The sequence below is a fragment of the Labeo rohita genome, chromosome 5 (genome assembly GCF_022985175.1).
Source record: "Labeo rohita strain BAU-BD-2019 chromosome 5, IGBB_LRoh.1.0, whole genome shotgun sequence".
NCBI lineage: Eukaryota > Metazoa > Chordata > Actinopteri > Cypriniformes > Cyprinidae > Labeo > Labeo rohita.
The window spans coordinates 45639853-45662134 of NC_066873.1; the positions used below are offsets into that span (position 1 = coordinate 45639853).

The 22282-nt window shown below is 34.3% G+C and overlaps 1 protein-coding gene across 7 annotated transcripts in view; it reads right to left on the bottom strand.

Moving 5' to 3' along the window:
* Nucleotides 1-22282, bottom strand: part of cita (citron rho-interacting serine/threonine kinase a) — a 103512-nt gene that overhangs the window by 21600 nt on the left and 59630 nt on the right. For 4 of the 7 annotated variants that reach the window (XM_051110014.1, XM_051110012.1, XM_051110011.1 and 1 more), the window contains exons 21-34: nt 19332-19441; nt 18443-18617; nt 16307-16504; nt 14592-14645; nt 13651-13848; nt 13251-13444; nt 11157-11292; nt 10779-10883; nt 9465-9605; nt 6591-6698; nt 4602-4794; nt 4342-4509; nt 3153-3176; nt 273-410 (exon numbers count right to left, since the gene is read on the bottom strand). In XM_051110014.1, the coding sequence (XP_050965971.1) occupies nt 273-410; nt 3153-3176; nt 4342-4509; nt 4602-4794; nt 6591-6698; nt 9465-9605; nt 10779-10883; nt 11157-11292; nt 13251-13444; nt 13651-13848; nt 14592-14645; nt 16307-16504; nt 18443-18617; nt 19332-19441 (1942 nt within the window). The remainder of the gene's footprint in view (nt 1-272; nt 411-3152; nt 3177-4341; nt 4510-4601; nt 4795-6590; nt 6699-9464; nt 9606-10778; nt 10884-11156; nt 11293-13250; nt 13445-13650; nt 13849-14591; nt 14646-16306; nt 16505-18442; nt 18618-19331; nt 19442-22282) is intronic. The other 3 variants (XM_051110016.1, XM_051110015.1, XM_051110013.1) reach the window with 1 other exon arrangement.

The following is a 22282-nucleotide window of genomic DNA, read 5'->3' on the forward strand; positions in this document are numbered from 1 at the left end:
TTCAGGATTGCATCATAGAAATAAATTATATTTTTAAATACATTCACACAGAAATCAGCTAACTGAAATTGTAATAATATTTCACAATTTTCCTGCATTTTTGATCAAATAAACACAGTCTTGGTGAGCGGAAAAGATTTCTTTCAAAAACACAAAAATCTTACCAACCCCAGATTTTTAAGAAGTTGTGTATGTAACCATATTATTGAAACAAATTCTTCCCAGAAGTGAGCTAAATGTGTGTTTGCGTATGTATTAGTGTGTTTTTGTACCCAGACACGTTGCAGCCTGTCGGCCAAAGTGAACCGTGTCCAGACAGACGGCACATTTCGCCGCTCTCATGTTCAGCCCCACCGTGAAGCGATGTGGGATGTTGTGATGCATTCGCTCCTTCACACGTCGCCCGTACTCTACAGACAGACAGAGAGACGGTTAGTTAGTTAGTGTGGGTTGTTAACATCCTCTTGAGCATCTCAGTGTGAATGATGTCAAATCGACAGCCTAAAATAAAACTCATCACAGTCTAGCAGCAGAGCAACGGCTTTATCGGCCACAACAAATCCGTCTCTATCAGTGCAAAAACAAGCGTCACCGGCGATCGCATGCAGGTCCGTGCGCATCAGACTCGAGGATAAAAGAAAGACGGACAAGCAGAAAATCGAGAGAAACTAAATTGTCAATTGTCTTAAAAAACAACATGCTGCAGGCTGCAGAACCCAAGAAAAGAGACAGAAACAGAGGACATGAGGACAGCAGCAGCGAGAGACTGTCTGAACCACAGTCACAGGTTCATCACGGCAGAAACTCATGCTCCTCCTCAGTATGTTTGTCTTGTTTTCTGAAACAAACATCTACCTTTCTATCCATCCATCGGTTTGGGATCAGTAAGATTTTCAGTGTTTTTTTAAAAGTCTCTTCTTTACGTTTTTTCTGACCACCAAGGCTGTATTTATTTGATCAAAAATACAGAAAAAAAAAACAGTAATATTGTAAGTATTATTTAAATTTAAAATAATGATTTTCTACTTTAATATACTTTAAAATAGTAAATATTTAATACTTTAAAATATTATAATATAAATAGCATTAAATCATTGTGGTTTATTATCAACATTCTGATTTATTATCAATATTGCAAACAGCTTTTTGCTGCTTAACATTTTTTGGAGCCTGTGATACTTTTTTAGGATTCTTTGATAAATATAAAACAAACAAACAAAAAAACTTAAATATAAATATATATATATATATATGTATATATATATATATATATATGAATTTTGAATTTTTATATATCAGTAAGACATGTAATGTTTTTAAAGAAGTTTCTTATGCTCATCAAGGCTGCGTTTATCTAATAAAAAATACAGGAAAAAATTATTATATTGTGAAATGTTATTACAATGTAAAAACATTCTTTTATTTTAATATACATTAAAAATCGAATTTATTTCTGTGGTCAAACCTGCCTTTTTCAGCATCATTACTCCAGTATTCAGTGTCACAAGATCCTTCAGAAATCATTTTAATATGCTGATTTATTATCAATGTTGGAAACAGTTGTGCTGCTTAACTTTTTTGAATTTGTGATATTTTTCAGGATTCTCTGATGAATAAAAAGTTAATAGATATCTTTTCTAACACACTACTGTTTAAAAGTTTGGGGTCAGTAAATTTGTATTCTTTCTTTTTTTTAAAAAAGAAATTAATACTTTTATTCACAAAGGATGTGTTAAATTAATAAAAAGTGATAGCATAGATTTACATTGTTAGAAAAGATTTATATTATGAATAAATGCTATTCTTTTTAACTTGTTATTCAAAAAAAAAAAAGAATCACAGGTTCCAAAAAATATTTGGCAGCAGAACTGTTTCCAACATTGATAATTCTAATAATAAATCAGCATATTAAAATGATTTCTGATGGATCATGTGACACTGAAGACTGGAGTAACAGCTGATAAAAATTCAGCTTTTCATCACAGGAATAAATTCTATTTTAAAGTATATTAAAATCAAAACCATTATTTTATATTGTAACAACATTTTGCAGTATTCTAGATTTTTTTCTGTATTTTTGATCAAATAAATGCAGTTTTGATGAGCATAAGAGACTTCTTTAAAAAGACTTTACAAGTCTTACTGATCCCAAACTTTTGAGCGGCAGTGTATATATATAATAAAACAGAAATAATAATCAAATAGAATATAAAAAAACAGCATTTATTCAAAATAGAATTTTTTTCTAACAATATACTTTTTTATATCACTTTTTATCAATTGAACACATCCTTGCTGAATAAAAGTATTAAATTCTCAAAAAAAAAAAAAAAAAAAAAACAAAACAAAAAAAAGTATTAACTCCATTGAAAAAGTATTAACTACAAAAACTTTTGACTGGAGTAATGGCTGATGAAAATTCAGCTCTGCATCACAGGAATAATATTCTAAAGAATATTAATATAAAAAAAAAGTTATTTTAAATTGCAATAAAAAAAATTCACAATATTACTGTTTATTCTGTATTTTGCAACCTTGATAGGCAGAAGAGAAAAAAAAAAGAATTAAAAATCTTACTGCACACTTTTTATTTGAACAACACTTAGGTCAAACTGCAATTAAAACTTTAAATGATTTAAAATTGTAACATTTGCCTTTGCAAAACTCACAATGCTAGAGTGTTGTGTGTGGTTGCCAAGGTGTTGCTTTGGTGTTGCTATACAGTTGTTAGGGGCCGTTCACACAGAATGCATTTTCTATTCCACTGTGCTGCTTTTCCATTACTTTTCTATATAAATGCTCTAGATCAGTGCATTCAAATGTTGTGTTCACAGTGTTGAATAAACACAGAGCTCATGTTAGAACAGGTTCAACATTTTAAAAAAACGTGTCTTCAGACCTTGCACTTTTCCACTGCCCTCATCTTGCAGTTTTCAAAGCAAAAATGCGTTCTGTATGAATGGCCCATATGGCTGTTTCTTCCTGTCTGGTGTCTCTCAGACGTGATTCCCATCAATGCATGACCCTGAACTACATGCTGATCTCAGAGCAACAGCAGACGATGAGCAACAGAAACGGAGATGGAGGAAAGGTGAGAGACAGAGACAGAGACAGAGAAAGAGACAGAGAGAGAGAGAGAGAGAGACACTTACTTTCAAACGTCACCCTCCTCTTTTCTGAAAGAGCAGAAGAGAAACAGCTCTCAGATTTGACGGAGCAGGACGCAGAAAGAAAGCAAGAGTGCAGGACGACACCCACAGAAACATGAAGAGAGACAGAAGCAGCCACAGAGAAAGAAAACAACTGAAATACTCCTCATCTACAGACGACATGAGCTTCATTCGTCTGTGACACTGAAAATCTCCTGCATTAACACTTTAGTTGGGACCTGCTAAAACATCAAACTTTAAGAGACGACAACATGAAACTGTTCAAAGGAACCTCCTGAAAACATTTATTTAATCACAAAACCAAAAGAAATTAGAAAAAAATATCTATATTTGATATACATTAAGTATGCATTTAATGACAACAACATTATATTTCATGACAATTAAACACCCAAAATAACTATTTAATACCAAAACTCAATGTTTCCAAAGTCAGTTTACTATTTAATTTTTTATTGTTATTTTCATTACTGTCACGCATTAATTTGATATAAAGAAAAAAAAAAAAAGTACTACAAAAATATTAATAGCATTTTTAATAATTCATAATAAAATTTAATTGTGTGTATGTATGTATTTATATATATATATATATATATATACACACACACACACTTTTTTATTTTAATAACATTTTAATTTAATAAGTAAATAAATGAACTAATATATATATGTAATTTAAATGTTATAAATCTAAAAAAATAACATTTATTTAAAAAAAAAGAATAAAAATGTATTTATATATAAAACTTTCATTTCTGTTAATTCTTAAAATTGTATATATTTATAAAATTGTAAGAGTGCATATTTATTTTATATATATATATATATATATATATATATATAATAAGCGTGCATACATACAACACTAATGCAAATTTTAGATTAAATGTGTTTAAAATTCACAAAAATAGGCTTAATTAAATTTTATATATCTTTTTTAATTTAGGGGTGAAATATGAGAGAATAGAATAATTTGGTACTGACGAATTACACAATTTTGAATCAAATTTTATTTTTTTAAATAATATCTGAACTATAGTCTGATATAACCAACAAACCAGCTAAAAATTTTCAGCCACAGTAACAGTATGTGTAGTTATTTGAGTGAGTGTAAATCACAGAATCTCTGTGTTGTTGTGTGTGTTTTGTCTGTTGGTGCTGTACTGACCCTCCGGCGTGGAGTTCTCTTTGCGGCGGGCCGAGCTGGACGGGTTCAGGAGGCTGCTGGGATTGGGCTGGCGCTCCGGAGATTTCACGATGGCCGACATGATGATCTGCTGACGGGCCGAGGCCGGTGTGGACGGAGCCACGTGCTCCTGCGCTTTAAAATGAGCCGCTGAGAGACAGAGAGGAGATCCTCAGCATCATCAAACAACATTTACATTGCCGTATGGAAATATTAAAGACAAATGGAATGACGAGCCTCACCCTCCTCTCGTAAGGAGCGCAGCTCAATCCTCATCTTCTGCAGCGCCTCCTCCAGCTCAGAGCAGCGTGATCTCTCTTTCTCCAGCGCCGCTTTCATGTCGCTGTACTGGAGGGGAACGGAGGGTTGTGATGACACTGCAGTGGCACCGTTTGCCGTGACGCCCACCTCCTCGCGCCGTCGCCCGAATATACCCTAAAACACACACACAGATCACATAATACACAATCACTGATTATCCTGTTTAAAGTGCATTTGCTTTATACTAAGTATAGTTTCAAGTCTGTTAACATTTAACAGACACTTACTGATATAAAAATTGCACTTAAACTTTATTTGGAGTACTACTTGTGCACAATGCACATTTCTTAATATTAAGTCTAAAATATGTTTTAATGTCACTATTAATGAGGATTGTATGATTGTTAAATGATATCTTTAAATGCAAAATATTTAAAGTGTACCTAAAGGATACTTGCAATAGTTCCACTCCTGCCCAATCAAATATACTTAAGTATATCTTTAGTTGGACTTCAGCACTACTTTTACACAATTACAGTGCATTAAGTGCAAAAATAGTTGTTTCAATTTAGCAGACTTTAAATATATCAGTTTATTATATATTTACATTTACATTTAGACATTTAAGCAAAGTGACTTACAAAAGAGAACGGAAGTAATCAAAATCAACAAAAGAGCAATAACATGGAAGTGATACTACAAGTCTCAGTTAGCCTAACGCAGTACACGTAGCAAGGTTTTTTTTTAATAATTATATAATAAATAAAAAGAAAACAGATAGAATATAAAAGAAAAAGCAAGCCAGTGTTAGAGGCTTTTTTGTGTTTTGTTAATTGTATAATAAACAAATAGCTTTAAAAAATAGGCAGAATATAAAAAGAACAGAGAAGCTAGTTTTAGTTTTTCTTTTTTAAGAAAACAAGCAGTAAGTAAATGAATAGAGTATAAGTCTAAAGGGATTTTTTTTTATAGATATTATATACATAATTTACTACATATTTACTTTTATATTTAAAATTTACTATGTATTTCAAATCAAAATGTTTAATCTTTTTTTTTTTTTTTTTTACAAAGTGTTGTACTTTGTTTTTATTTTTAAATTATTTTTATTCCTTATTTCCCATTTGTTTCTTTCTAACACCATGCCACCTTCTTCTATTTTTTCATGCCAAAACCAGGTTTAAGTTAAAAAACAGGATTCAATAACATATTTAAGAAGCATATTTATAGATTAGAAGTCATAGAAGTAACCAGTTGTTTGTGATTAATGGATAAGGATTGTTAGAAATGTCACAGGCAGTACAGTAATTTCTGTCAAAGGTGAGTGTAACTTGGAAAAAAAAAGTACATTATAGTTTTAATAATAATAAAAAAAAGTCTCTTCTGCAAAATATTTTTATAATTTCAAACATCTGTTTTCTATGTGAATATATTTTAAACTGTAATTTATTTCTGTGATCAAAGCTGAATTTTCAGCATCATTACTCCAGTCTTCAGTGTCACATGATCCTTCAGAAATAATTCTGATATGCTCATTTGCTTCATATTATCATCAATTATTATTGATGCACAATTATTAATAATGTTTTTTATGGTAGTGTATGCTGACTATAGACATTTCAATGATATTTCCAGATTTTCCAGGACCGTTTTATTCTCTTTAATAAAGCTAGTTATAGATTTAGCGGTTTCCACAAGCAGGCAGACACAACAGCAGGAGTTGTAAAACTAAAAAAAAAAAAAAAAAAAAAAAAATCATTCCAGACTGTAAAGTGCCTGCGGTTCAGTGAGAAACACTTAATCTCACAAATCAAACACACAAACTCAGTCTTAAATATGCACCAGACTGTAATGAGATAGATTTTATGAATGAGATGAACTCGGAAACACCCTGAGGAGACGCGCCGCCGTCACGGCCTCGTTAACATCCTCCTGTCTCTTTCTCTCACTTCCTGTCTCTCATACGGTACCTTCTTCTTCTTGGAAGGTTGGTCCATCTTGGCCTGCAGGAAGTCGATGAGTTTGGTCTGCTGTGAGATGGTTCCCTCCATTTTCACTTTCTCGTGCGAGTAGACAGCCTGAGAAAGGCGTGAAGATAAAGAAGAGTGTGAGTTGCAATGTGCTCACTGACACTAATACCAGTGTCATAATTCAGCTCAAATCAGTTCAAGTCTTGTTCTCAGCCAATAGTGTTGATGCAATCCAGAGTTATTATTGTTATAAAGGGAGAAAAGTGACTTTTTATACTTTTCCCTCTGTGCTGGAAACAAGCTTCCACAGCTTTATATTGACTTTAATGACTCATTTTTGAAAAATAACACTACTTATAAAGCAGAGGCAAGCAGAAAACATCAGAAAGAGCTTTACATGCTGAACTCTGCAGTCTCCTGCTTTATGAGGGGTGTGTGTGTGTGTGAGTGTGGGTAAGCAGCTCATTAATCTAGTGTGTGAATGAATGTGAGCTGTCAGTGTGTTTGTGGATAATTATACACTCTTCACACACTCATGAGCTCAGCGCTGACGTCCATATCCGCTGCAGCGTCACTCTTATTACGCGTTCTCAGTCGCCTGAATTTATACAGAACATCTAGAGTTGTATTTATATATTCTACTGTACACATCCTACTGTTTGTAATCTGTTTTTATTGTCTATTCAGTAATTGAGCACTTTTTAAAAAAAAAAAATTGTTTAGTTAGCCTAATGTTAGTTTCTGCTTTGGTATGGAAGAATTGTGACTTTTCACCGGTATCTAAAATTTTCATTCAATAACCTATTTCCAGCCAAATATACTTAATATATTCAGCTTTCCTACACATTTTCCATTTCAAAATTCCATGCTTTTCCAAAGACCATATTTAAAAAAAAAAAAAAAAAATGGTTCATAGAGCATTATTTTCAGCTTTATATTTGGTATATAGCACAGTCATCTGCAAATATTTTCTCAGGGATTTTTTCATTGATTTTCTTGAAGTGAACATACAGAGCAAAACAAAAAAAATAATTAAAATAAAAAATACAGACTGTTACATGCACACAAGAAACTTTTTGTGTCCTCGAGAAACTACATGTGCTTGGAAATTTTTTGCATGCTTGCACATTACAATTTCTACTTTTATATAATCTGTTTCCTTAATAATGCGCATGAATTAAAATTTTGCTTTTCTTATGGTTGTACCTCTAATATGATTATATTAAGGCCTAATGTCTAATTTAACGTATCTTCTGTCAGGGTTCCTACACATTTTCCATTTTAGAATTCCATACTTTTCCAGACTTAAATTTCCAAACCTCTCAGTAAATTTTCAGACTAAATTTAACATAAATAGTTCATAAAGCATTATTTTCAGCTTTATATTTGGTATATGATATGGTCATTTGTACATACTTTCATTTTCTCAGTGACAACATACAGAGACTCTAAAAAAATAATAATAAAAAAAATTAAAAAATAAACATTTTTTGTGCCCTCTAAAAAATGCACATAGGAATTTTTTTGCATGCTTGCACATTACAATTTCTAGTTTTATATAACCTATTTCCTTTGTGCATCACTGCCATTTTACTATGAATACAATAAGAGCATGGATGCACATGAATTAACAGATTTACTTCAAAATTGCTTTTCTTATGGTAGTACCTCTAATATCAAGGCCTAATGTCCAATATTACACATCCTGTGTTTTATTTTCATTAAATTCTTAATTGTCTAATTGGAAATAAATATTTTTTCCATATTCTGCTTTATTTTTTCCATACTTTTCCAGACCTGGAAAATACTTAAATCCAATTTCATACTTTTTCAAACCCTGTAGGAACCTTGTATATTGCTGTACTGAATTAAAGTTACTGTATAAAATTTAGATCATATCATCCACTCTTAATTGTGTAAAATAATCATGATTATAATATTGACAAAAAATAACCATGATTTTTTTGCCGTAATTGAGCAGCCCTACTTCTGACTTGACCAATCATGTGTTTGGGGGCGGGACTATTTGTTCAACTGACCAATGACAGACAGGGTAATGGTCATGAAACCTGTTTGGAAATGATTATTTCTGCAGTTGTGTTTCATTATATTTAGGATTGAGTATCATTTGAATTTTATTAATTCTGTTTCTGATTCTGCTTCTTTGATTAGATTCCGATTCTTATCGACTCCTAATTCCAATTCCAATAAGATAAAAATAAAATCTATTTAAAAAAATTTGTCAAACATTTAGATGTCAAACATATTTATTCTGTCTTTTGTCTATAGTTTTACCAAGAAATACCACTGGAAAAGTATACAGTATACAGTACTGTACACAAGTATACAGTAAGTAATAAAATAGGAGCAAACAAATCAATTAGCAATAGTTTAAATTAAATGTAAACAAATTTCAAGTACAGAAATTAAAATCGAAAGTTAAAAAAAAACAAAAAAACAAAACACTGCATAGTTTTCTTTTCATAAATAAAACACATTAATTCTCATTAAAGTTACAAAAGATATTCAGTCAAGATCATTTAATGATTTTATTTTGTTCTTTAACTAACATTAATGACAGACACGTTTATCATACTGCTGTCTCTTTAAGACCAAACGCATGTAGATCTAAAAACACTTGTTACACATGCGCAGAATGCAAACGCAGGAATCGTTAAGCGGAATCGAAATGCACATCTTATTGAATACCCGGTTCTTGATACCCAACCCTAATTATTTTTATCCGCTTGTTAAAGTAAAACAGTAACATTATTTCTGTATTTGAGCAGCATTTGTTTACGATACTGGGACACACTGTGAAAATGTGACTAGTGACTTATTTATTGTGATGTGTATGTGTGTGTGTTTTGACACCTGTATGTTCTCCAGCTGGTATTCGAGGTCGGTCCTCTCTGTCTTGAGCAGGTCGGTCTGGTCCAGCGCATCCTGCAGTCCCTGCGTCAGTCTGAAGATGTGCGTCTTCTGCAGGTCCATCTGCTGCTGCAGCTTCCCTTGCTGACACACAAATACATATATTCATCCATCAGTCCAGAAAAAGAGCTGGCAGTAATATCCTGTGTAGTAGTAGTAGTGGTGCAGTCTCCTGTGACCTCTTTTCATGGGTATTTCAAGAGGAAGATCTCTGATTCCATGAGAACATAAATCCCTCCCTTAGACATGCTGAAGGACTTCTGTGATCTGTTGTGTTTGTATGTTTGTTTTCTGTCCAACTGTTTCATCCAGAGAAATTTATCAACATGTATTTTACAGTCATTCTAATCTAGTGAAGTTTAAAGCCTTGCCATCTTGATGAGCAGATGGTCATCATTGTGGTCTGGGACGCATGAATGTTTACAGCGCAAACCTAATATGCCTGTTTACCTTCACAGATGTTAATAGCAGGAGTTAACTGGGACATAACAGATATATATTATAATGTATAATTACATTACATTATAGTTTCTGTAATTATAATTTGAGAACAATTAGTCCATGCCAAAATAAATAAGTAAATAAACATTTTAATATATATACTGCATTTAATACATGTATGTGTTTTTAATATTTTTTGGCATTTTTATGTTTTAACTTATTGTAACGTACAATACATTATAATTTGAGAACCATTATACTTCATGCCAAAATAAATAAACTTTTTTTGTGCTTTTATATTTTTTGAACTCACCTTATTGTAATATACAATAAATTATAATTTGAGAACTTTACAGTACATGTCAAAATAAACAATTTAACATTTTTGCATACATATTACACAATAAGTATGCTTTATTTTTTGGGCATTTTTATTATTATGAATAGATTTTATTTGAACATATTAACATTATTATATTACAATACAGTTCCACAATTATAATTTGAGAACAAAAACAATGAGTCCATGCCAAAATAATTATGTTAAATAAATATTTTATGCTTTCAAACTTTGTGTTTGCATTTTTCTTCATTTTGAATCTATTTTGTTATTATATTATAATATTTAATATTATATTACATTAGTGTGTCTATAATTAGAATTTAAGAACAATTAAAGTCCATGGAAAAAAAAAAATATATATATATATATATTTTTTTTTTTTCATATATATAGTAGTCAACATTTGAAGTGGTTCAAAAAAAGTTAATCAAAACTGTTCTAAGACAAGAATTGTATTTTTTTGCGTTTTTCACCTCTTCCATGAGTCTTTGTTTGAGTTCTCTCTCCGTCTCGAGTTTCTGCTGAAGGCTCCTTGCGTTCATCTCCAGCATGGCGTGTTTCTTCTCCAGGTCATTGAGCTGAAAACACCACCACAACACAATAAACACCACATATAAACACCACAGGCTCTCCTGCGCTGGTCTGAGCGAACAGAAGGCTTTTGTTATTCACAGTGTTCAGCTAATGCGCAGCGACGTGTTCATGTGCACCGCAGTATTTAATTAATCTCCATCAGCTGTAGCGCTTAATCGCGGCTTGTTAAATTCCATATTGGCATGAATATTAATATCGCAGACGGAGGGCCGGAGCAAACCAGGACAAACTGTTGCGAGTGTGTTTGTGTAACTCACAGTATCAGACAGACTTTCCGCTTTAAGTCTCTGCTCTTTCAAGGCCTGCTGCAAAGCCACGATCTCAGCCTTGTGCTCTCGTACGGCCAGTTCAACCGCCTGCCGGGACTCCGTACTGCGCTGGTCCGCTCGCAACCTGGAGGAACCGGCTCGCGTCAAACCACAATAGTACATAAAAATAGTCCTTACACACACCATTTGGGGTCAGCAAGATTTTTAATGGATCTGAAAATCTGTTCCGCTCAGCAAGGCTGCACTTATTTGACAGGATTCACAGATGAATAGAAAGTTCAAAAGAACAGCAATTATTTGAAATAGAAATCTTTTAACATTATCAGGGTTTGTACAGATACTGTAAAATTAAATTCCAGGACTTTCAAGGACTTTTTAAGGACTTCAATCAGAGATCTCAGTTATCAAACAATGTCTTTCATTTCAAATGGTAAAAAAAAGAGAAATAGATAAATGAAAATATACTAATAAAAAACGGCAAAAATAAAGTGAAGCACAAGCAAAGTAATGCTACTTAAGTATTACAAAGTATACTATACTCAGGATTCGCACAGATACTGTAAAATGAATTTCCAGGACTTTCAAGGACTTTCCAAGTACTACTATTTTGGACTTCAAACAGAGATTTCACTTATCAAACAATGTCTTTCAAATTTTAAAAAGACAAATAAAAAAGTCCAGATCTGAATAATGATTTGCGAGCTATTTCAGATCAGGACACGGAATGTGGATCGCGAATCATTCAATTTGTGAAATGAGTCATGAACCCACTCCGAAGTTCCAATTCAAATCAAATGATTCACAATACTTGCTCCGAAGTCCCGATCTAAATCAAAGGAATCAAATCGCAATCTGAATCAAATGGTTTGTGATCCGTGCTCCGAAGTTTCAATCCGAATCAAATGATTCACGATACGTGATTTGAAGTCCCGATCTAAATCAAATGATTCGCAATGTGATTGGAACACTTCGAAAGCGTGAATCATTTTGCGACTCAATGGTTTATCTGTTTCGGAGTTTAGAAAAGCTCAGTTTCACCCATCAATATACAGTACATGCTCTTTAAAATTACAAGTGACGTTTTAATTTTGCTGGTTTTTGAGAATTTAAATAAATGATCAAAGTCACATGTTTGAATCAATCCAGTGTAAATGAACTGATTTGCTTCATCTGTTCCTCTTTTTGCATCTTCAGCCATGTTTACACCACATTGTCAGTATTACTACTAACTTAGCTTGATTGTTTTCTGAAATTAACTGAAATAAGGGAAAAGGTATGATGTTTTTTGAATTGTGTGAATTTTGCTTGAAAAGATGTGTGCTCATCAAAAAAGAAAAAAAAAAGAAACACTTATTTCATAGAAACATTGTCTTTCAATAATTCAAGCACTTTTCAAGTACCTTTTCAGGAATATTGCTATTTTCAAGGGTTTTCCAGGCCTTAAATTTCAAAAAGTCAAATTTAAGTACTTCAAGCAGTTTAAGCACCTTGTACAAAACCTGTATACTTTTACCACAGTAAAACTACTGTTCATTTTCTAAAGGAATTTGGATTTATCTATACTTTTTTTTTTTTTTAATAACTGTACTGCATGAGTATTTTGATGTTTTCGAGTTTGATGTGGTTTGAGGTTTTTGACCATTTAAAAAAAAATTTTGATTTGTGAAATCGCTCCGAAATCCTGATCTGAAACAAATGATTCGCAATTCACACTGTTATAGTCTTATAGTCTGGACCTCAAATCGTGCTCGCGATATGTGCTTATGGACAAAAATAAACACTTATTTCATAGATACATTGTCTTTTAATAATTCAAGCACTTTTCGAATACCTCTTCAGGAATACTGCTATTTTCAAGGGTTTTCCAGGCCTTAAATTTCAGAAAGTCAAATTCAAGTACTTCAAGCACCTTGTACGAACCCTGCATTATAAACCTTATCTTTCCTGGCACTTTTGATCAATTTAATCCATCCTTGATGGGTATTAATTAACATGTAGATGCTGTCACATTAAATTAAAGGATGTACTTAAAGTAAATAACTGAGGTTCACGTTTTTGTGTGTACATGTGTGCATACGCTACCTGTTCTGCTTCTCATTGTCCAGTAATCTCTGCATGTCTCGGGTTCTGCGCTCCGCCTGGTTCTTCTCGTCCTCCAGAGCGGATCTCCAGTTCTCCCACTGTCTCTCCTTCTCCAAGAGCTCATCGTTTAGACTCTCCAGCTCCACCACCTGCTCCTCCAGCATGCTGCACGTGGTCTTCAGAGTTTCAATGTTCTGCAAACACAAAAGACGTAAAAACATGAGTTGTATTTTTTCTCTATTTTTCGAATTTTGGGACACAACGTCATAAGACTCCACTTTTATGGAACCGTGCATGCAAAGAGAACTGGATTTGCTCCACATATCAAAGACTGAGTTCATTTAAAGTAGTTTTGGTGTTAGTTCAAGCACGCAGATGATGAGTAGATGTGTTTGCGCACCTGTTTCTGGTTGTTGAGGTGCATCTCTCGGTCGGCCACCTCTCTGCGCAGACGGTCCACGTCCTGACTGAGCTGCAGTCTCTCCTCGCTCTCCACCGTCAGCTCGTCCAGCTGTTTGGACAGGTAGAAGTTCTGCCGATTCAGCTCTGCGTTCTCCTGGGTCAGCTGGGTCAACTGCTCCTCCAGATCCGTGATCACCTGTGACAACACTCCTTGTCATTCACATCCTTTCATCAGCAGCATCATCATCATCATCCAAATCAATATGCATGAATGCTGATCATACATCAAACTCATAATCATTCCATACATTAGAGTCATTCTACTGCAAATATTACAGTGACATCATTGCATCAAGATCACGTCAAGATGAAAGCGAAAAGTATGCATTTTCACATGAAAATTTGTTATTCCAAAGGCAAACGTCTGCAGATGGAGGGGTTCGGGTGAATGCATCACAGCGCTGCACCTGTCCCGTGTGCGGTCAGAGGATTCGAGCAGCTCACTGATCTGGGGTCTGTGATCGGGGATAAATGAGGCATAAAGGTGACAGCAACTTTCCCCAGTGTATATCGATTGTGTTGTGTGTCACTCGGGCTCACGGCCAACAGAAGAAGATAGCGATTGTTTAGATCTCTGCTTTCTTTGGCTGTTTTAATCAATAATTTCTCTCTGAGCTCTTTATCCGATCCCTAAATGTGGAGGTTGAAATCCTGCTGGTGAACACAACACACCACGTCTCTTTTCATCCTGTATGGCACTTTAGTCAGGACTGATGTCATTGTGAAGTGAATGAGAACAAGGATGTGAGAAACAGTTAAATGCAATAAAGTATGAAGTCTGTCAAAAACTGTTTTCATATTGAAGACAGCCATCATATTTAACCCTCCTGAGCAGGGCAGAGGATTGTGGGCAATCGTAGTGCACATAAACACACTTACCGAGCAGCTGTCTCTCAGCGCGTCAAACTTGCGTTGGATCTCATCTCTGTGGGCCTGCAGGAAGAGGAAACACACATGATGCTCAGATCATACACTGTATGTGAATGTGTTGCTATTCAGTATTTTACACTTTTAATCCTGAAACTCACTAATTGATGTTAGTCAAGGTCTCTTGCACCAAAAAGTCAAAATTCAATTTCCCAAGTTAATTTTAAAAAATGGCCCGTATGATTTTTATTTGTTTTATACAAAACTGAATCAATCAGCCTTTTGAACAAATCATTTGAATGAATGACTCATGCAATGACTTGCTGCCACCTACTGACGATTTAGTATATTTCCCTCTTTTTCCCAAATAATTTCAAACATCAGTATTCAACTTTTATTTACAACTGTGTAAATGCATCTAAATGTCACTTCACATATGGCACAGATTCTGTGCCACTTCTGCATTGCAAACACACATTTTTATTGATACTGATTGCATTTGATTGGCCTATAGTATAGTATTTTAGTATTTGAATTTATTGATTGAATGTAACAATTTGACACAAAAGATGACGCATATATTTAATTAGGTTAGAAAAGAATTGGCCTTATGAAGAAAAAAATGCCATATAAAGAAAATCAATTTAAACTTAAGTTAATTTCTGTCACTGCTGCAAACGAAACACTGCACAGAATATGAAGAATATCAAAAAGAGTAAACCTGTCAAAGTACCAGCACAATAACATGCTTAAAAAATATTGTTTAATTATTATTACTGAAAAAAATTCTAGATTTTTTTAATCCCTAATTTAGTGTTTACTTTTACACACACACATATACATCTGATATGACAACTGATACATCTGTTTTTGTAAAAAAAAAAAAAACTGTTCATTTTATCTTTATATGTCATGTGACCAAGTGTTACTTTAGTATCACTTTTATAGTTTTATTATTAGTACTATTATTGCATTAATATTTCGAATTAGATTGTTTTATATTTTCCATTTCATTTTTAGCAATTTTGGTGCATTTCAGAATCTTTAAATCTAATGTGTGTCAACATAGTTTTTATTCATTTGTTTTTCAATTTTGGTTTTAGTTATTTTAGTACATCAAGTTAAGTATATGAAAAAGATTCACAAAACCGATCGAAATTCTCATTTGAATTTCCGATCAATTTCCTGAATTTCCGATGAATTTCCTCATTTTCTCATATTCCGATCTAATCAAATGATTCGCAAACCCATGATCCAAAGTCTCAATCTTAAGAATGATTTACGAACCACCATTTCAGATCAAGACTCGAGCACGATTCATGATTCAAGAACCCACTCCGAAGTTCTGATCTAAATCAAATGATTCGAGATGCGCGATTTGCATTCCCAATCTGAATCAAATAATTTGTGATACACAACGCGACTGGAGCGAAACAGTGAATCATTTCGCGATGCAATGGTGTAACTGATTTGAAGGTTTGAAAAGCTCTGTGTCACCCATCACTGTACATGCTTTTGAATCAATCGTAGCGGTTCCAGTGTAAATGACTCACTCAATTGATTCGGTTCATCTGTTCCTCTTTTCACGTTTTAAGCTGTTTTTACACCACATTGTCAGTACTACTACTGGTGTAGCTCGCTAGTTTAATGACATTAACTGAAATAGGCGAAAAAATTATGTTTATGAACAACTCTAGTGTGCAGTATGTGATCTGCATGCGTCTCACTCTCAGTGCAGTGATCTCCTCCTCAGCCTCGGCCGTCGTCTCCTCCAGTTCGGTCTTAGCCTGCTGTAGTTGACTCTCCAGCGCGTGTCGCGCGGCCTGCAGACTGCTGATCTGAGACTCTCTCTCCTGCAGCGAGAGCGTGAGCTCCGTCACCTGACGCTTGATCTCCAGCTTCTGCTCCTCGTGCTCCAGACCCATCTGAAACACACATTAAATCAGACATCTCTGCTTGAGCATGTGCATTTAATAACATCACTACTACTGCAATATTTTCACATGTCTCATATCACAACACATTCATTCACTGGTAATTCCTCACAATCAAACCAGCCTGACCAATGCAAACCTGTCTGGTAAGCAGCTACGGCACGTTCCTCAACAGGTTTGTGAGTCTTCTAGGATCTATCTTCTAACCAGGGTTGCCAGGTTTTCACAATAAAACCTGCCTAATTGCTACTCAAAACTAACCCAATCACATTTCGAAGGGGGTAAAATACACGTATTGTGGTGGGGTTAATCTGGTAAAATTAGCATTCCAGGGGCTAAATATTACTTTTTTGGGATCGCTTTAACCCAGACATGAAAAACCCATGGCAACACTTTCAAAGTAGCCCAATTCCATGGGAAAACCACAGCTTCAACACTGCTTCTAACATTCATACTTAACCACTAATTCTCACATATGTACGACACCAGTGATGCACAACATTTCACCAACCTACAATACCATATTTTAACCATGTTCATATTTTTAAATGAAGAAACACATTCTGAAAATGATTATTTAAATGAAATCAAATAGCTGCAAATAGTTAAAATAAAATACGCTATGAGTTTGAGTGCAGAAATCTGATGTTTTGTTGCCTGTTAAAAAAAAATGCTAATTTTAGAAAAACATTTCAGATGGCACTTGGAGGCTTTTGCATCTGAACTCTTCATATGTTTAAAGGAGAAGTCCACTTCCAATAAAAATAAAATTCCCATAAAATGTAGTCACCCCCTTGTCATCCAAGATGTTCATGTCTTTCTTCCTTTAGTTGTAAAGAAATTATGATTTTTGAGGAAAACATTTCAGGCTTTTTCTCCATATAATGGACTGATATGACGCCCTGAGTTTGAACTTCCAAACCGCGGTTAAAATGTGGCTTCAAACGATCCCAAATGCGGTTGTAAACGATCCCTGACGAGTAAGAAAGGTCTTCACTAGTGAAACGATCGCTTATTTTCATAAAAAAATAAAATTTAAATACTACTATCTCAAATGCTTTCTGTCCCTGAACTCTGTGTATTCTGGCTCAAGACAGTTAGGGTATGTCGAAAAACTCGTATTTTCTCCCTCAACTTCAAAAATTATTTAAAAATCATCCTACATCACTGCAGAAGAACAGACACAGTCTGTGCAAAGTGAACATGCAAAAAAGATCAAACACCCTTAACAAAAAAGGTAAAACAGCGATATAGGACGATTTTAAAATTGAGGGAAAAAATGAGATGGAAGTTTTTCGACAAACCCTAACTGTCGTGAACTGAAAAAAAAAAAAAAAAAAAAAAAAACAGTCCAGGCTGAGTAAGACAAGACGAGCGTTTGGCATTAAAAGTATATAAATTGTCTTATTTTTATTAAAATAACTGATTGCTTTGCTAGATAAGACCCTTCTTCCTCAGCTGGAATCATTTACAACCGCATTTGGGATCATTTGAAGCTGCATTTAAACTACATTTCGGTAGTTTAAAATCGGGGCACCAGATCAGTCCATTATATGGAGAAAAATCCTGAAATGTTTTCCACAAAATACATAATTTCTTTACGACAGAAGAAAGAAAGACATGAACATCTTGGATGACAAGGGGGTGACTACATTATCTGTAAATCGTTGTTCTAAAGGAAAAGTGGATTTCTCCTTTAAATCTCTCTTTCTCTCTATTTATTTATTTTTTTTTTGAGTGTGTTGTTTTGATGCGTGTTAATGTGGTGTGACTGATTGTAACAAGTTTTTATTACATCCACAGTTTATACTGTTATTCTACTCAATGAATTTGAGTAGACACTATTATTTCATTAAAATATTGATGTTCATTTGGATGCATCCTCACACCACACAGTCATATATTTTGTCCGACGGTCACTCCTCTCACCTCTCTGAGTCTGGTCTCCAGCTCCAGGATGCGGCTCTTCCTGGTCTGCTCCTGCTGGCTCATCTTCTCCAGATGTTCCTCCAGTTTGGCGTTCTGAGCTTCTAGTTTTCCCGCCTGCGACTCCAGGTAAAACTTCTGCTGCCGTAGCTCTGAGATCATCTCCTCCTGAGCTTTCCTGAGAAAAACACCAGCACACGTTGAGGTTTACAGATGCGATACATTATTATTTCTCAGATTTTCATGTGTTTGATGCCTTGTTTTTCGGTAAAAGGAGTGAATTAGATTTCTCCTTCAATAAACTCAGAAGCATCATGAGAATCATTGCTGCATCTCCTGGGTGGTGTTTCTCAAAACTGCTAAATTGTTTTTGTTGGGCTAAATTGCAAACATTCCCATCCCTCAGTCACCCATTAAATCTAAAACACTTGATTTATAAGTTGAACGATGCAGCAGAGATGCTCAGATTAAACATTTATTACAAGCTAAACGCTTCCCCAGATTGTCGTTAACCAATCTACAATAACAAGTATTTAAATATCTTCAGGATAAACATCTATTTATTCTAATATGACCTAAAACTACATATAACAGCAGCTGCTGACACTCAAAACTGTAATTTAGCATAACAGTCAGTTCCGGAAGGAAAAATTTCATTAATTTTCTCAAAAGAGGAACTGATTTTCCATGATAAATTATTAAAAACAGGCCTACTGTGAGCTATGAGATTGTTAATAGATGGTATATGTTTTTGTTAAAGGCTACAGCTTACATTGTTTACATATATTTTTTTTAATCCACTTTTTAAGTAAGCGGAAATTGTTCCTCCGATCTGGAAACTCAAGCTGGTGTGAACTGGACCAGTCTCTGGCATCATGTTTTGGGCTCTTACATGTTTTTCTGTGTGTAAATGCTGCTGTTGGCCGCCAGTTTATTGGCTTCAGAGAGTTCAGCGATCCGCTGCTCCAGACTCTTCATCTTATTGTCCATGGCGTTGATGGTCTGTAAAGAAAAACACACAAAATCTAGCATCAAGATGCAGATTTACTCATAATTGTTAGTCGCCCATCAGCGTAGGCGGAAGAGGAGGCGGGAGAGTTTGAGAACTGTTATTTGTTGCCGCTAGTATTGCAAATTACACACTTGACTTTTAATAACAAACTTCATAAGAGCTCATGAGCTGAGGTTTAATAAAATCTCAAATTAAATCAGAAGAATTTTACGGATGCTAATGATAAACTCCTCATAATGCAGAGTTTTATTTGCTAGCTTGAGTCACACTAGTGTTACTTGAGTACGAAATGTTGAAAATGCATGATATTAAACAACCCTGTGGTTTCACACCCTGAGCATGTGAGTTTGCCATCAGCTGGAACATAGAGGACGCTAATCTAGTTAACTGGATCAAGGGCTAAAAGGCTAGAAAATGATAAGAGTGAATCTCACAAAAACATTCTCAGGTCCCACTTTACTCTAAAATCAAACATATATATTATATTGCATAATTGTGTTACTAATAATGCATTTAAATCAACATGTCTAAAACAAATTTTACAACGATGAACAAATACCTAACCTAAATAATATATGATTATATGAATATATGATTTTTTTCAAATTAAGAATGAGATTTGTTTTGTCATACTTGTTTCTGTTGTTATTTTTCCCTTTACTATGTGTCTGACAATGTTCACTGTGGTGCTATAATGTTTTAATTAATACAAATATATATATATAAAAAAAAAAAGATTTGATCAACACATCAAACATCACTTAAAATGAATACTAAATATTTTTCAATAAAATAAGCTTTCAGTATTGAAAATTTATAGAAAATTGAGTGAGGGAGACTTTGGATCTAATTACTAATTTCAGTGTTCCTACTAGGGCTGTGACGGTCGCAATGACAACCGCGCCACCGCGGTGGTCGGTTGCCACCGGCGGTAGTGCACGTGATGTCACACAATCTATAACAAGCATAAAGTACAGTGTTTCTACAACAACTATTCTGCTGTGGCCATGTTTAGTGTCCCCGCCGGCAACAGCAGCGAGCGCAAGTGCCTTCGCAGCTGCTGGAAGAGATTCATGTTCATACGCACGCAACAGGCTAAAGCTTGCGAAACTCCAGGAAAAGTAATTACTATGAATGTATCGGAGGGAAATAAGGACATACTTATGAATTTTTAATAAACTAGTGTTTTCTGAGCCAGTGCTGCTAAGATGACGATCAGGACTCGCTGTCTGCTCATTGGACGTGCCTTCGGAGAGAAATGCATCTCTACGGATTTTATAATGAAAGAGTTTTTGTTTTCGATTTGAATTTTTTAGTAGTATTTAAGTAGTATACTAAAAATGTAAAGCTTTCTATAGATATTTTTATCTGTAAGGCAAGTATTTATGGACTTTCCTTTCATTTTTGTGCAGCGCTCCTGTTCAACACCGAGACATCTCATACCTTTATGAGCAAAGATTACGGCGTATTTAATTTTTTTCAAGTGATTGCGCTGGCGCCTCTATGTCCTGCAAAGCGCATTTAGGTACCCCTCTCCAACAAACGATTGCATACGCATAATAATGTGCATTTATCTAAGTTAAATGTTTAAAATAACATTGTGATATGCTTGAAGATTTTATTTAGGCAAGTCGTGATGATTTGAGAAGGCAAAACTGATCAAACATAGGCTGTGATCAACTCACTGCCTGCCTCTTAATTTCGTTAGGGCAAAAATCTTAATTTAACAAACAAAAATGTTCAAAAAAACATTTCTAAATTAACTTTATAAAGAAACGAAAAGAAATATAACCACGTTCCTATTTAAAACAAAACTGAGCTATTTTAATGGATGCAACAGTGTAGTGGGAAAGAGAGAGAAAAGACTTGGACTGGCGATGATGACCGATTTTGATGAGCCGTCGGACAAGGGTTCGGCGGGGTTGTTACGAATTTATGCAACAAATGTTTGTTTAATATTTACTGTTCTTATTTTGGCTAATTTCTTATAGAAATGTATAAATCCCAATCTGAATCAAATTAGTCACACTTCACAGACCGTAATTTCAATCTAAAGCAAAAGATGTGCAAATCCGCACCCAAGCCCTAATCCAAATCAAATAATTTGCGCTCTGAAGTTTCGATCTAAATCAAAAGATTCGCGAACCCACTCCACAGTTCTGATCTAAATCAAATGATTCGTGATCTGCACTCCGAGGTTTCAATCTAAAGCAAAAGACTCACAAAACCGCACAGAAGTCCCAATCTGAAATAAATGACTGGCGATCCGCGTTTCAAAGCTTTGTTCTACGAAGTTTTGATCTAAAGCAAAAGATTTGCAAACCAGCTTCGAAGTTACGATCTAAACCAAATGATTCACGATCCACGCTCTGCTTCAAATTGCATGTCGCAAATCATTTGATTTGAATCATTCAATTCGCTAAAAGATTCACAAACCTGTTCCAATCTAAATGAAATGATTCGCAACACATGATTTGAAGTCCCGATCTGAAACAAATGACGCATGATATGTGATCTGATTGGAGCATTTTAAAAATCATTTTGGTTTATGGTTTAACTGATTCAGAATTTTGAAAAGTTCCATTTCACCCGCACTTTGTAAAATTGTTACAAACGATGTCGAAATTGTAAAAGTTAATGACTCCTTTAATTTGATCTGGTTTTTGCTAGTGAATCACCTGAAATGAATGACTGAAGTCACAAGTTTGACTCAATCTGAGCGATTCCAGCGTAAATGGCTTAAATTGCTTAGCTTGTTTTCTAACTGAAATAAGTGAAAAAGGTATGATGTTTTTTGAACTGCATTAAAAGATGTGCTTATTTTATACATA